This window comes from Panthera uncia, assembly GCF_023721935.1.
Source record: "Panthera uncia isolate 11264 chromosome A3 unlocalized genomic scaffold, Puncia_PCG_1.0 HiC_scaffold_12, whole genome shotgun sequence".
Classification (NCBI taxonomy): Eukaryota; Metazoa; Chordata; class Mammalia; order Carnivora; family Felidae; genus Panthera; species Panthera uncia.
In genome coordinates this window covers 10,667,278-10,681,381 of record NW_026057579.1, presented here as the reverse complement: position 1 = coordinate 10,681,381, position 14,104 = coordinate 10,667,278, and the positions used below count along the sequence as shown (strand labels likewise).

The 14,104-nt window shown below is 38.8% G+C and overlaps 1 protein-coding gene across 2 annotated transcripts in view; it reads right to left on the bottom strand.

Moving 5' to 3' along the window:
• HEATR5B (HEAT repeat containing 5B) overlaps window positions 1–14,104 on the bottom strand; it is a 98,684-nt gene that overhangs the window by 39,133 nt on the left and 45,447 nt on the right. For both annotated transcript variants that reach the window (XM_049651880.1, XM_049651881.1), the window contains exons 22-24: window positions 8,290–8,434; window positions 2,750–2,989; window positions 1,994–2,245 (exon numbers count right to left, since the gene is read on the bottom strand). In XM_049651880.1, coding sequence (XP_049507837.1) covers window positions 1,994–2,245; window positions 2,750–2,989; window positions 8,290–8,434 — 637 coding nt within the window. The remainder of the gene's footprint in view (window positions 1–1,993; window positions 2,246–2,749; window positions 2,990–8,289; window positions 8,435–14,104) is intronic.

The following is a 14,104-nucleotide window of genomic DNA, read 5'->3' as shown; positions in this document are numbered from 1 at the left end:
TACAGAAAATCACTTGGCATCTCAACAGGATGCACAAAGTCACGGTTGCTATAGAATAAGAACAGAAAATCATAAGGAGCCCAAATGATATGATACGATGAAGGAAGAAGACAAAACAATTAAACGAAAGCTAAAAACATAAAAGAAGACTTAAGATCCGCTATGGGGGGCAGAAAACAGTAAAACATTATATCCATGACATAAAGGGAAGCCTTGTGAGGATCTCTGAGAATGCAGGGAAAAAGACAAGATACAAATAATGAGAGAAAAAACAATTAAACACAAAGAAAGGAAAGCCAACTTAAGGATCTTCACCTTTCCTTAAATGTAATATGCATACTTCTGTGCCTTTACAAATTCTCTTACTTTCTCTGCTTGTAATAAACCAGTGCGGTAGGCGGAATAATGGTGCTCAAATATTTCTACACCCTAATCCCTACAACCTGTGAATGTTAAAGGGACTTTGTACATGGAGATTATCCCAAATTTAACAGGTGAGCCCAATCTAATCACATGTGCCTTAAAAGCAGAGCACCTCTTCTGGCTGTAGTCAGAGAGAAGTGTGACAACTAAAGGTGGATCACTGAGACAGTCAATGTTGCTGGCTTCGAAGACAGAGAGAGGGGGCCACCAGTCGAGGAATACAGGCAGCTGACAGAAGCTATGAAGAAAATAGGCTCCTCTAGAGCTTCCAGAAAGGGATGCAGCCCTGCTGGGACCTTGATTTTAGGCCAGGGAGACTCATGTTGGACTTTCTGACCTACAGAACTATAGGATAAAATAATCTGGGCCACTGAATTTGCGGTCTTTTCTTACAGCAGCAATAGAACACTAATGCAACCAGCTTCTTCTATCTGCAAAATCTTTTCTCTGTCTTTAAAATCCAGTTTCAAAATCACCTTTTCTGTGAGATCTTCCCTGGCTCTTCAGGAAATGAACACTACTTTTTTTATGTTCCCCAAATACTCCGTCATACCACTATGGGACATGTAATTGTTTGAGACAAGCCTTTTTGTCTTCTAGACTAGAAATTCTTCAAGGATATGGACTCTGTTTTCTTTTTCTTTGTATCCCCAATGTGTAGCAAAGAACAGGATTTGGTAAATATTTGATAAATAATGACATGAATAAAGACACTGTGCTCGTGATAATTGTGCTTTCCTGATAACTGTACCTTCAGATTCACATTCTATACATGGAGTACTGTTTTACCTTTTGTTTTTTAATCCATTTGTGAGCTCTAGTAAACTGAAAGGCATTTAGTAACAAAACAAACTGGAAGGCATTTTAATGTACAGACTTCAATACTATTAACATATACAGTTTGTCTTTACATATGTAAGAAAATGACAGGGCAATGAAGAGACAACAAATTACGAGACAGAGTCTATTACTCTCTTACTGCCCTCGGCTTCTCTGATTCTCATTTGTAAAATGAGGATATTGGATGCGATGATTTCTTTGCAAACTCCCTATAATACTGGATCCAGGGAATTATGGGATATAAAAAGCTCATAAAATATAAAAAAGTGACAGGTTTCAGTAACCAACAATTTTCACTTTTTTCAAACTACCTAGCAGCATTTCTGAAATCTGAGAGTTTGAGTTGAATTGAATGATAGCATTCATGAATTCTGACATTCTCCATGGCTGGGGACTGCAAAATTCACTTTGCTTATGCACCTTAAAGCGTTGCTCTATCTTTTACATTGAAGTGCTAAAACTAGGACAAAGTACAAAGGATATGTAAGTTACTGTCATTATTATCCTGAGGGGACATGATTAAGATACATCTACCTTAAGATAGGTAGACATATACCTTTGAACCACTTTCTTCAACGTATCTTCCCAATACAAAGCAGAAGATGGGTAGTATGTTTAGGGGACAGAAAACAAAGGTAAAAGGCACATGAATGAAAGGCAGAATCTAAAGCATGTTACCTAGCAGCAAAATATCTCAAACCTATAGAAGAAGTACTGATTTTAAATTTACTTGTAGGGTTTCGTAGTTTAGCAGAACGTGCCATTGCAAGATCAAAGTGGGCCTGGTCTGCATTCTCACACAAATTGATGATTCGGCACAGGCAATCGGCAGCGAACACCCGAGTGGCCCAGCGAGGTGCCACGAAGGGCTTTGATTTATCTTCTTCGCCTAGTGTGGTGAACATGGTATCATCATCCATTTCATCTTTCTTCTCAGATTCCTCATCTTTTCCACTACTTAAGGGAGTTGCAGTGCTCATATCTATAACAAAAACAGCATATTATGACAAATTTCCATATAGCAAAAATGATGTTATAGAACTTGCATTCATGTTAGAAGATTGCTAATAAAAAAGGACTAAATTCTCATTCCTTTGAAAACAGTAGAATTGGTAAGTTAAAAAAAAAAATCAGAAACCAAGCAAAGGGTAACATAAAAGCCTTTTACATATTTCACTAGTTTTACATACTATGTTGAACTACGGAGTAACTGGGGGTTTTCATACATGAAAATTTAATTTGAATTTAGCTGTTTCCCCCAAATCAAAGAAAGCATATTACTTTGTACTGTAATTTAACCTTCAACATTTATATAGGGATTTATAGATTAAAATGTATTAGTATTTTTAAATGCAAGCTCAAATTTAAATCTATGTATCTATATATCTTTTTATGTATCTGTATCCATATATTTACATATACAAAAGTATACGAGAGGGAAAATATTCACTATTTTAAGAACATATTTTATATATTGAATACATACCACTAGAAGCTGCCAGGACATCTTTACAAAGCATTAGCCAATGCGAAAGTTTCTCTACAGCCAGTGATGACAGCATATGCCCCAAAGTATCGTGAATATCAGAACATAATTTCCTATCTGTCTCCCGGTCTAGCATTCCAAAAAGAAGCCCTTCAAGACCAGTTTCTGTTATATTAACACCTTGGTGCCGGCAATGGATATCACTTCGAGAACTAACTCCTGGTGCAAAAGGACTGACATCTGAAAAGCAAATTTTATAAATGAACTTGTACAGGATTTTGTTGTACACTAGAGGTAACAATTACGTTAAATACCAACGCTTACATGTAAATTCAGGATTACAACAAAACAAGCTAGCTACACATACAATTTATGTTCTCCAGTTTACATACATATCCTTAGGTTTAGAATTTAATCTGACAATAAATCTGATCTTTAAGACTGATTATTCTGAGGTAGTTTAAACAAATCTCCAGGGAATGCTAAATAGATATATATTTCATTGTAAAAAAGAAAAAGTGTGGGAAAGAGATATATTTCTAGGTAGATTGAATTTAATGACCTAAAAAATAATTACTGCTATATTTGTTGGAAGAACAAATTGAAATTCATTCAGTCTTATAGTTCAGATTTTAAAAAATCTATAAAGCCAGAACACAAATCATAAATGGATTATAAACTACACGAACACTTAAAAACTGGGAAAGTCCTTCCCAAGAAACATACAATCCAAAAGTAATACTGAATGACGAGATGGATAAAATAGGTGAAGGGGATTAGGAGGCACAAACTTCAAGCTATAAAGTAAGTCACAGGGATGAAAAGTACAAATAAGGAATACAGTCAACAATATTGTAATAATGTCGTATGATGACAGATGGCGACTACACTTATCATCGTGAGCACTTCATCATGTACAGAATTGTGGATCTCTATGTTGTATCCCTGAAACTAACATAACATTGTATGTTACTTATACTTCAACTAAAAAAGCAATATTGAGGGGCGCCTGGGTGGCTCAGTCGGTTAAGCGTCCGACTTCAGCTCAGGTCACGATCTCACGGTCCGTGAATTCGAGCCCCACGTCGGGCTCTGGGCTGATGGCTCAGAGCCTGGAGCCTGCTTCTGATTCTGTGTCTCCCTCTCTCTCTGCCCCTCCCCCGTTCATGCTCTGTCTCTCTCTGTCTCAAAAAAAATAAACGTTAAAAAAAAAAATATATTGTTATAAGATAGTAAATGTCTTGCTTTATCTGAAAATCTTTTTGTTCTTATAAACAGCAAAACTTGTACAAAAGGTAGCCTTAAGAATGAACACCGTGGGGGTACCCAGGTGGCTCAGTCGGTTAAGCATCTGACTTTGGCTCAGGTCATGATGCCATCGTCTGTGAGTTCAAGCCCTGCATCAGGCTCTGTGCTCACAGCTCGGAGCCTGGAGCCTGCTTGGGATTGTGTCTCCCTCTCTCTCTGCCCCTCCCCTGCTCATGCTCTGTCTCTATCTCAAGAATAAATAAACATTAAAAAAAAAAAAATAATGAATACTGCGAGCTCCGAAGTCTCCGAAGTCAAGGTCCTCTGAACCTTGAAGAGAGTGAGACAGATGGATGGAAACTGAAAAGTGACTCTTTTAGTTGAGTCACTCCAAAGACAAATGAGGGGTGTCTGCAGAAAACAGCCACAATGAATGGAATTCAGACAGTAGGAAAAGTCAAAAGAAAAGGTTCCAAGGAAAGAGAACATTAGTGAGAAATTAGACACAGAAGCTTAATTTTCACTTAGCAGCAGGTAATATGTTCCCATATCAGAAATTATACTTCTATAACATGAATTTTCATAGCTACATAGCAAACCACTGAATTAAGAGAACATTGATTAACTTATTGAGGATGAATTCCTAAAAGGGGAATTGCTAGGTCGAAGGGTAAGCTGACAAAAAATACTGACAAATCCAAAAAATGTGTATGACTTTACATTTCTTCCTATCTGCAGTGTAAGACATTTGTCTTCTATTCATACCTCTCCCAACGCTAGTTATAATCATTATTTTTAATCTGGTCAGTTTCATAAAAGAAAAATGCTATCTTATTATTGCACTGACTTATAATTTAATTATTATTTAATCACTGGAGGTTGAAAATATTTCCTATGTTGATACTTGTTCTTTGATAAAACATGTTTCTTATGCTCTCATGATTTCTGTAGATGCAAAAGACAGTTAACATAGCAGGCCTGAGAATACTTAGTAAGGCCTGATATTCAGGTTAGCCCTCCGTTAGCATCTGAGAGAACTGGGTTTCAGGAGGGTTCCCACCATTTCCTGGTAAAAGTGGCTCACTATGCCTAACCTGTTTGTACAAACAGTATGGTTTATGCCAAACATCCGCCTGACTTTTGAACATCTGGGCTTTTGAAACATGCTAGGCAGACATACCCCGTCAACCAGTGCCCAATAAAAACCTTGGGGACTGAGTCTCTGAGAAGATTCCCTGGTAGACATTTCATGTGTGTTGTCAAAACAGATTGTTGGGGAGTCAAGCAGCTCCTGTGTGACTTCATGGGGCATGGGCGCTTGGAAACCTGAGCCTGGTTTGCTCCAGACTTCACCCCAAGTACCTTTTCCCTCTGCAAATTTTGCTTTGTATCCAGTTGCTGTAATAAACCATAGCCATAAGCATGACTATATGCTAAGTCCTCCTACTGCATCATCAAACGTGGGGTGGTCTTAGGACCCCCAACACACTAAGCTTTTAAGTTTTAAAAATATTAAAACAGGGGTGCCTGGGTGGCTCAGTTGGTTGAGTGTCTGGCTTCATTCAGCCCAGGACATGATCTCGCGGTCTGTGAGTTCGAGCCCTGCGTCGGACTCTATGCTGACAGCTAGGAGCCTGGAGCCTGCTTATTGTTCTGTGTCTCCCTCTCTCTTCCCCTCCCCTGCTCATGCTCTGCCTCTCTCTCTCTCTCAAAAATAAACATTAAAAAAATTAAAAATATTAAAACATAAATATACACACTTCAATAAATAAAGCAATAAATATATTTTGCAAATATTTCCCCCTCTTAGTTTGTCTTTCAACTTCAATGATGGTGGCTGAATGTAAACGTTTTAAAATTTTATATCTTGGGCAGCCATGGTGGGTCAAGAGGGTCGGTACTATGGGAGGTTCAGCAGGACTGAGCGAACTGGGAGTATACTGAGGTCATCAGCAGCAGCATCAACAAATTGTGGACTTTCTCAACTCATTCGATACATCTTGTTGGTCAAGACTTGCAACACTAAACGAGAAACTGACAGCCTTTGAACAGAGACTAGAGTACACTGAAGCACAGGTGACAAAAGGTGAGACCTAGCACCGTGCCATGCTGCTGCTGGGAGGCGTACATGGGAAAGGCCCCAGCAGCCTCCGCTCCTTCCTCTCTCCTTAAAGAGCAACAGGGCTTATTCTTGTTTTACTTTTTTCCAAAGCGTGGCCTTTGGGCCCTGCCACATACATTGGTGTGTGATGTGGCGTGTGGGAAGAAGTCCAGGGGCACTCTCAGAAACAACATTAGGCATTTTACCTTTTATTTATTTATTTATTTATTTATTTATTTTTAACATTTATTTATTTTTGAGACAAAGAGAGACAGAGCATGAACGGGGGAGGGTCAGAGAGAGGGAGACACAGAATCTGAAACAGGCTCCAGGCTCTGAGCTGTCAGCACAGAGCCCGACGTGGGGCTGGAACTCACGGACCGCGAGATCATGACCTGAGCCGAAGTCAGCCGCTTAACCGACTGAGCCACCCAGGCGCCCCAGGCATTTTACCTTTTAAGTAACCATTTTGTAGAACTGTTTGTCAATGTATTTGAGGTGTGCAGAGCCAAACGCCCGGGACTCTTTGTTAAGGTCCTCCCCACCTCCTTTTCTCTCTCTCTCTCTCAGACTTTCCTTATAGCTCCCATTGCCTCTGCATTGGTTCTATAAACAGTCTTTGTCTCCTTTCCACCTTTGGAGGGGCGGGGGGTGGAGAGGAGCGGTGCTGGCTGAGAACACTTATGCCCTGGCAAGGTGGCCACCAGAGAATGTTGTTGGTAACCCACCAGTTTCTTGTCCTTTTGGGGAGGTCAAGGCCAGGCCCCCACTTGGCTTGAAGGGACATTTTCAGAATTTTCTTTCTGTCATTTGAGGTGTCTTTGCCTCTCATATTTCTCTAATAAACTCCTCAATTTTTAAAAAAGATAAAAATAAAAAAATTAAAATAAAATTTTATATCTTATTCAGGAATATTCTGTAATTACTTTTGGTTCTATGTTTTCTCTCTTAAAAGCAATAATGTTTATTGTATAGCTTCTTTTACATTTCTACAATACAGTATATTTGTTAATAGAGCTCCTACACTATGCCAAAATTGAAGATATTTTAGTATCTTGCTTCTTAGTACCCAAGCAACTTCTATGCATTTGAAAGCTCTTGTAAGTAAAAATTTTTCTCTCACAATAGGGAAATATCTGTCAATTAAGCTCTGAAAAAGTTCACAAGCAACCAATCCCTAGGGACTAGAAGACCAAGTATGAAATTCAAGTTATACATAAAACCCCCCAAAAAACAGAAAGAATTGAAGAAAGCAAAGATCTACCTTTGCTACCCAAACATGTACTGACATTTCTTGTTTTATTGGTCATTCTAGCTTTACCTTCTTGAGGAAAAGTTGCATCACTTTTCCAAAGGGACCAAAGCTTTCAGGTACCCCCCAAATAGATCACTGCTCTTTCCAGAAGTCTATCAGTGATACTGAGCAACATCCTTAGAGTTAGTTATCCTTTATATATAGCTAAATCATCCTCAAGGCATGGCACAAGTATCTTGATATTAAATGCTGTTCAGCTCCAAACCTTAAAAAAGGTAGAAGTGTAAAATTACCAAGAAAACCATACTGAAATTTTTGGGGCGTGTGGGTGGCTCTGTCAGTTAAGCATCTGATTCTTGATTTCAGCTCGGTCATGATCTCAGAGTTGTGGGATCAAGCCCCATGTCAGGCTCAGTGCTGAGCGTGGAGCCTGCTTGGGATTCTCTCTCTTCTCTCTCTGCCCCTCCCCTGCTCATGCTCTCTCTCTCTCTCTCTCTCTCTCAAAAAAATCAATAAACATTTATGGGGCGCCTGGGTGGCTCAGTCAGTTGAGCGTCTGACTTTGGCTCAGGTCATGATCTCACGGCTTATGGGTTCGAGCCCTGCATCAGCCTCTGCGCTGACAGCTCGGAGCCTGGAGCCTGCTTCAGATTCTATGTCTCCCTCTCTCTCTCTCTCTGCCCCTCTCCCACTTGCTCTCTCTCTCTAAAAAATAAATAAAAACATTAAAAAATTATAAATAAATAAATAAGCATTAAAAAAATCTTTCTAAAAACTACACTGGAGGTGTTTTCTAAGTGATAATGGTTTTATTTTATTTAAAAGGACAGGAAGAATGACTATCCTTGAAAGCAAAAATGTTACTTAAAGAGCAATACTCCTGTGAAATGGTTAAGTATTTAAACAAAAAGAATAATGACCGATAAAGTAACTTACTAGTACCACTGTTCTCCTTGTCGCCTGCATTTTTGGCTAGGCTCATGGCATATTCACAGACTTCCGCAGCTTCTCTTTGGGCGAGCTGCCGGAGACAAGCCACGGCTGCGCGTCGAAGCAGCAAATGGGAACTACATAAGTGAACCTGTAAACCATAACATATTAGACAATTTTTTTAAAAACACTGTGATCTCATTTACCTAATGAATATATATTAACACTTTACTTGGGAAGAGGCTCTTCATTGAACAACATCAGTTGTTAAATATATAGCCAAATAAATGGCCTTTTGGAAAAATAATAATACCAATAAAGCATATAAGGAATATTTTAGTGGCCAAAATAACTGTCCCAAGACCTGATCACTAAAGACCATACAATATACTTACATAAAAATCCAGATGGATCTCTTGCACATCTTGTTTTACACACGGTCCTACTAAATGTTGTCATCCAAAATTTTTAACTGCAGGGGTGCCTGAGTAGCTCAGTCGGTTAAGCATCCGACTTCGGCTCAGGTCATGATCTCATGGTTCGTGGGTTCGAGCCCCGCATTGGGCTCTGTGCTGACAGCTCAGAGCCCAGAGCCTGTTTCAGATTCTGAGTCTCCCTCTCTCTATGCCCCTCCCCCACTCACGCTCTGTCTCCCTCTGTCTCAAAAATAAATAAACATAAAAAAATTTAAAAATTGTTAAGTGCATAAAGATTATATGCAGTCAATGAAAAGTTAGCAAGGAATGAAAGCAAAGAAGGGTTGTTTATTAAAATTAAAAAAATCAAGCCAATATTTACACCTGGAAAAAATTCCAAAATGGGTCCTTTTGGAAAAGAATTGTTTTTCATCTCAAAAGATCCTGAAAGACATTGAAAGAATCAGTGCAGCACACTTTAATACATGAAGTATAAGACACAGCATAACATGATGATTAAGAGCTTGTGCTCTGATTGCTTGTGCTCTGATTGCTAGATTGGGTTTGAATCTTGGTTGTCATTTACTTCTGTGTGACCTTCGACTAGTTACTTAACCTCTCTGTGCCTTGTTTGTCCATATGCAAAATGTGGAGAGTAATTCTTTGCAGGAATATAGTGAAAATAAAATAAGTTAATGCAAGTATTTTGCTTAGAACAATGATTGACATACTTACTCAATACAGATTAGTTATTATTACTATAAAGCTGATTCACCAAGAAAATATTAAATTAGGTCCCATGAGCTACTTCTTAAGCAAGGAGATAAGAAATGTAAGTAATATATGTTAGAAAAAAATCTCATCCAGAAATAGCGAAAGGGGGAATAATTATATGGAATACACGACCCCTTCACAATGCTAGATAGTATATTTTTATACTACCAATACAGCATTTTTAATTCCAGATATATTTGCATAAAATTCATAGCCCGTAAAACTTATACCAAGTATTTAAAATATATATATATATACATATATATATATATGTATATATATGTATATATATATATATGTATATATATAACTGAGGAGAGAAAACCTGACAGATTTTTTTCAATAAAATGTTTTATTCACTCCATTTCCTTAAAATTAAGACATTTTGGAATTTTCAAATATCCTCTAATTAGAAAGCTTAAGCATGGTCACATGAGATGTGAAGAATAAGTCACTTAGTCTCTCAGAGTTTCTGCCTTCTCATGTGTACATTGGGGACAATACCCACCCTATCTTACATGATTGTGGTAAGAATCATATGATTAAATATATATAAACAGAACATCATAAAAATTTAATTTAGTTGCAACTAAATAGAATTGTAGCTAAGAGGGGTGCCTTGCTGGCTCAGTCTATACACCATGCAACTCTTTATCTTGGGGTCGTGAGTTCAAGCCCCATGTTGGGCACAGAGTTTACGTAAAAAAAATTTTTTTAATATTAAAAAAAAAAGAATTGTAGCTAAGAAAATACATTCAACAAATGTTGATTGGGAGAGCTGAAGAGAAAAAAATAGAACACTTTTGTTTTCAAAGTACTTTTAATACTCCATTTTAGTGATTCTGAGGCATATATATTTTTTTTCCATTTTAACATCTCTAGTATTAGAGATGCAAATTACAATCGATGGTGTCTTACAGTCACTGTAAATCAGGTAAAATAAAGACATATTTGTTTGAATAAATATTTGCTAAAAATATGTGGCTTCCTAATGTCCCTCCCTAGCTCCTTAGAGATAATGAGAATCTATAGTGACTTCCATCATTATAGTTTCATTTAGCCTGCTCTTGAACTTTATATAAATGGAACCATGTAATGTGCTCTTATGTCCGACTTCTCAGAAATTTATCTGTGAGATTCATCCAAGTAACTACATTTCAGTTTGTTTTTATTGCTGTGTAGTGTTCTGTTGAATATTATATCACTATTTATCCACTGCTCACTGGTAGACATATAGGTCATTTCTGGGTTTTGGCTATTTTGAATAACCAATCAATGAACATTCCTGCACATGTATTTTGGCACACATATGCATGTATTTCTTTCAGCTATTTACTTAAGACTGAAGTTGCTGGGGGCACCTGGATGGCTCAGTTGGTTAAGTGTCTACTCTTTTTTTTTTTTAATGTTTATTTTTGAGAGAGAGACAGCGCAAGAGAGCGCGCACGCATGCATGAGTGGAGCAGGGGCAGAGAGAGGGACAGAGGATCTGAAGCAGGCTCTGTGTTGACAGCAGCAAGCCCAATATGGGGCTCGAACTCAAGAACCGTGAGATCATGACCTGAGCTGAAGTCAGACACTCAACTGACTGAGCCACCCAGGTGCCCCAAGCGGCCTACTCTTGATTTTAGCTCAGGTCATGATCTCACAGTTCCTGAGATTGAGACCGCATCAGGCTCTGTGTAGACAGCACGGAGTCTGCTTGGTATACTCTCTCTCCCTCTCTCTCTGCCCCTCCCCGCTCACACACTCTCTTTCTCTCAAAATAAATAAATGTAAAAAAAAAAAGCCTATAAACAAAAGAGTGAAGTTTCTGGGTCATAGCATATGCATATATTAAACTAGTTTAGATTATGCCTAATTGTTTTCCAAAGAAACTTTTTTGTCTTATATTTCACAAACTTCAGGAACATTGTGTTGCTTACTCCTACAGTAGACCTCCACCTTTCTATAAAAATGCCTGTTATTTTATACTTTACATCATCTTGCTATCTCTTGTTGCACCCACCGCATATACATCCTGGACAACTGGACGTCCCTGCTCTGACACTGATGACCTGGGCATTCAGTTCAAGTCTTTTTCTCACTGACATTTCCTACAACTATCCCAGATGACATCAATGCCTATGTGTGGAATACTTCTGTCAGGACGGGAGAATGAGTAACTGTGGTCACCTGGTAGAAAAGCAGTTGCTTGCCAAGAGGGAAATAACAATGCTTCAGAGTGGTGGTTGTTCTTTCAAAGACACACTTTGAATAGTTCTAACATCACACAAATTTTAACACTTTTATGTCACTTAAAGATTACTATGGTAAAACTCACCTCTCAATACATTTGCTGAAAAAATAAATCACATTTCATTTGTGTGAGGTATTACACATGGTATCACATGATGTTGCCATTTCTGATGGCAATGATTGAGTAGGAATAAACACGAAATTTGTAAAAATCTGAACCGATTTCACTAATTTGGATGAACCCATGTGTGGACTAATTTTCAGTGTTGAAAGATCTGGTATGGAGACAGCACAGGGGCTTTTGGCAATGTGGAAACAAGACAACCCCTTGCATGGCCCCTTTTCTCATCACTACCCTGCCAAGCCACCTCCTTCCAACCAACTACCTGGAATCTCACTACTTAGCCTCTTGGAAGAGGTTCAGGAAAGTGCTCCAACACACCTTGTAATAAAACCCTTGGTGTTCTGCCAAGGGAATCAGTTTTGAGGCTCATTGCACAGCCTGTGGCTTATTGATAACCTCCACTGAGATAAAGAAACTTATGTTATTACTTTACCAGATCCTCTTAAATGTGCTCTATTTCATAAGGTCAATGCCACAGTATAATTATATTTAAGGAGAAAAAAATGGAGAGAGGAATCAGACAACCTAAAGAATACATGTCTGTGTTTTGTCAGTAACCTACGTTTGTCAGTAACCTAAGCTGTATCACGTAACAGAGTCACCTTGCTCAAGAGATGCCATCAATGCCCTCGGAGCTTGGGCATTAAACCATGGTTTTTGGCAGGATGCTACCTATCTTGTTGCAGAATGCAATCAGATATGAACTATTAATCGACTATTTTCTTTGTGGATGTTTTTTGTACACATTTCATGTGCATCTGGTTTCTGCCCTGCAGCACTCTCAGATTCTGGGATGGTCTAGGACGGATTCACATTCCCCTGGTCTACGGTGAAACAAGAGCAAACCTTATTGCGTCCGTTAAATATACCACATCAGATCTAACAACTAATATGTTGGCCTTTCAGTCCCTTCACCTCATTCTGGGTAACCTCCTCCCTTTTTCTCAGCAATATCCTCCCATGGTTACATCTGTAGCGCCTTTCTTTCTCCTTGTATATCAGCCTCATACTGTCTTTTCCTTCCTCCTTTACTGAAATGAGAGCTCATAATCTCAGCACTATCTTGTTAGTATCCTTATTTCTTTCATCCTGCTGTCATTTAACTGAACCTGCTTGGCCAAAGTCCAACCATGAATGTACCAAAGCATCTATCTGGCTGCTCAGTGCCTGCGCTCAGCTGATTACAGGTTTTGGAGAAAAATCCTACAAGGTGAACTGCTACCATTACAAATCACACACTGGAGCCAAAAGGGTCACTATTCTCCGCTGAAGCCTTAGTCCTACCACAGAAACTCCTATGTCTCCAGTTAGTTCAATCTCCCACATCCCACTCCTGTCAAATTTCTGGCCCTCTTCTTTGCTCTTTTGTTCATAAAACTTATCTTCCCTTTTACGTGAAAAGTAAAAGTCATTGGATGATAACCCCCCAACTTCAAGCCACCAAATCCATAAACTCATCTGTATGTACACTCATCCTCTCCCCCTTTCTTCATGCTGTACCGGGAGAGAGATTCTCTTCCTTGTGCCCTGAGAAGTTTATCCCATTAGAAACCTTGGGTGATTAATTGTCTCTCCACTCTCCGTCCCACACCTTAAACTCTCCCACCCTACTAGTTCCATCCCCTCAGCATTTAAACCCTCACATCTCACTATCATAGGAGAAAAAGTCCATCTCCCCCTCGACCTACTGTCCTCAGTCCTCTCCTACAAAGTGAACTTCTGGAAAGAAGTTTCTATTCATATCCCACCATTAGCCCAATGTATTTGGGCTTCCACTGGTACCACTCTGCAAGATGAGCTCTTGCTAAAGCCATCATGTGACAAAAGTCAAAGGACACATTATAGCTCTCATTCTTATCTCTTAACAATATGTTATAGCAGCCCACTCCTCTAATCCACTTGGCTTCCGTGAACACTACAAACTCTATTTTTCCTTTAACCACTCAGATTGCTTCATATTTTTCCTGATTCTTTTTCTTTCCCTAAATGTTATATGCTGGGTTCCTCATGCAGCACTCTCCCTGGTGATCTTATCTACTTCTGTATTTATTGCCCATCTAAATGCTTATGCCTCCCAAATTTACCTTTCCAACCAGACTTCTCTTTTCTGAGCTCTAGCTCATGAAACTAACTAAATGTCTAAAACTGAATTCCTTACATCCATCTTTCCCAACCTTCTCCTATTCTGGTGTTACCAATCTCAGAAAATTACATTACTATGCGCAAGTCAGGAACTTGGATTATATCCTTCTCCTTTTTCCTTACAGCC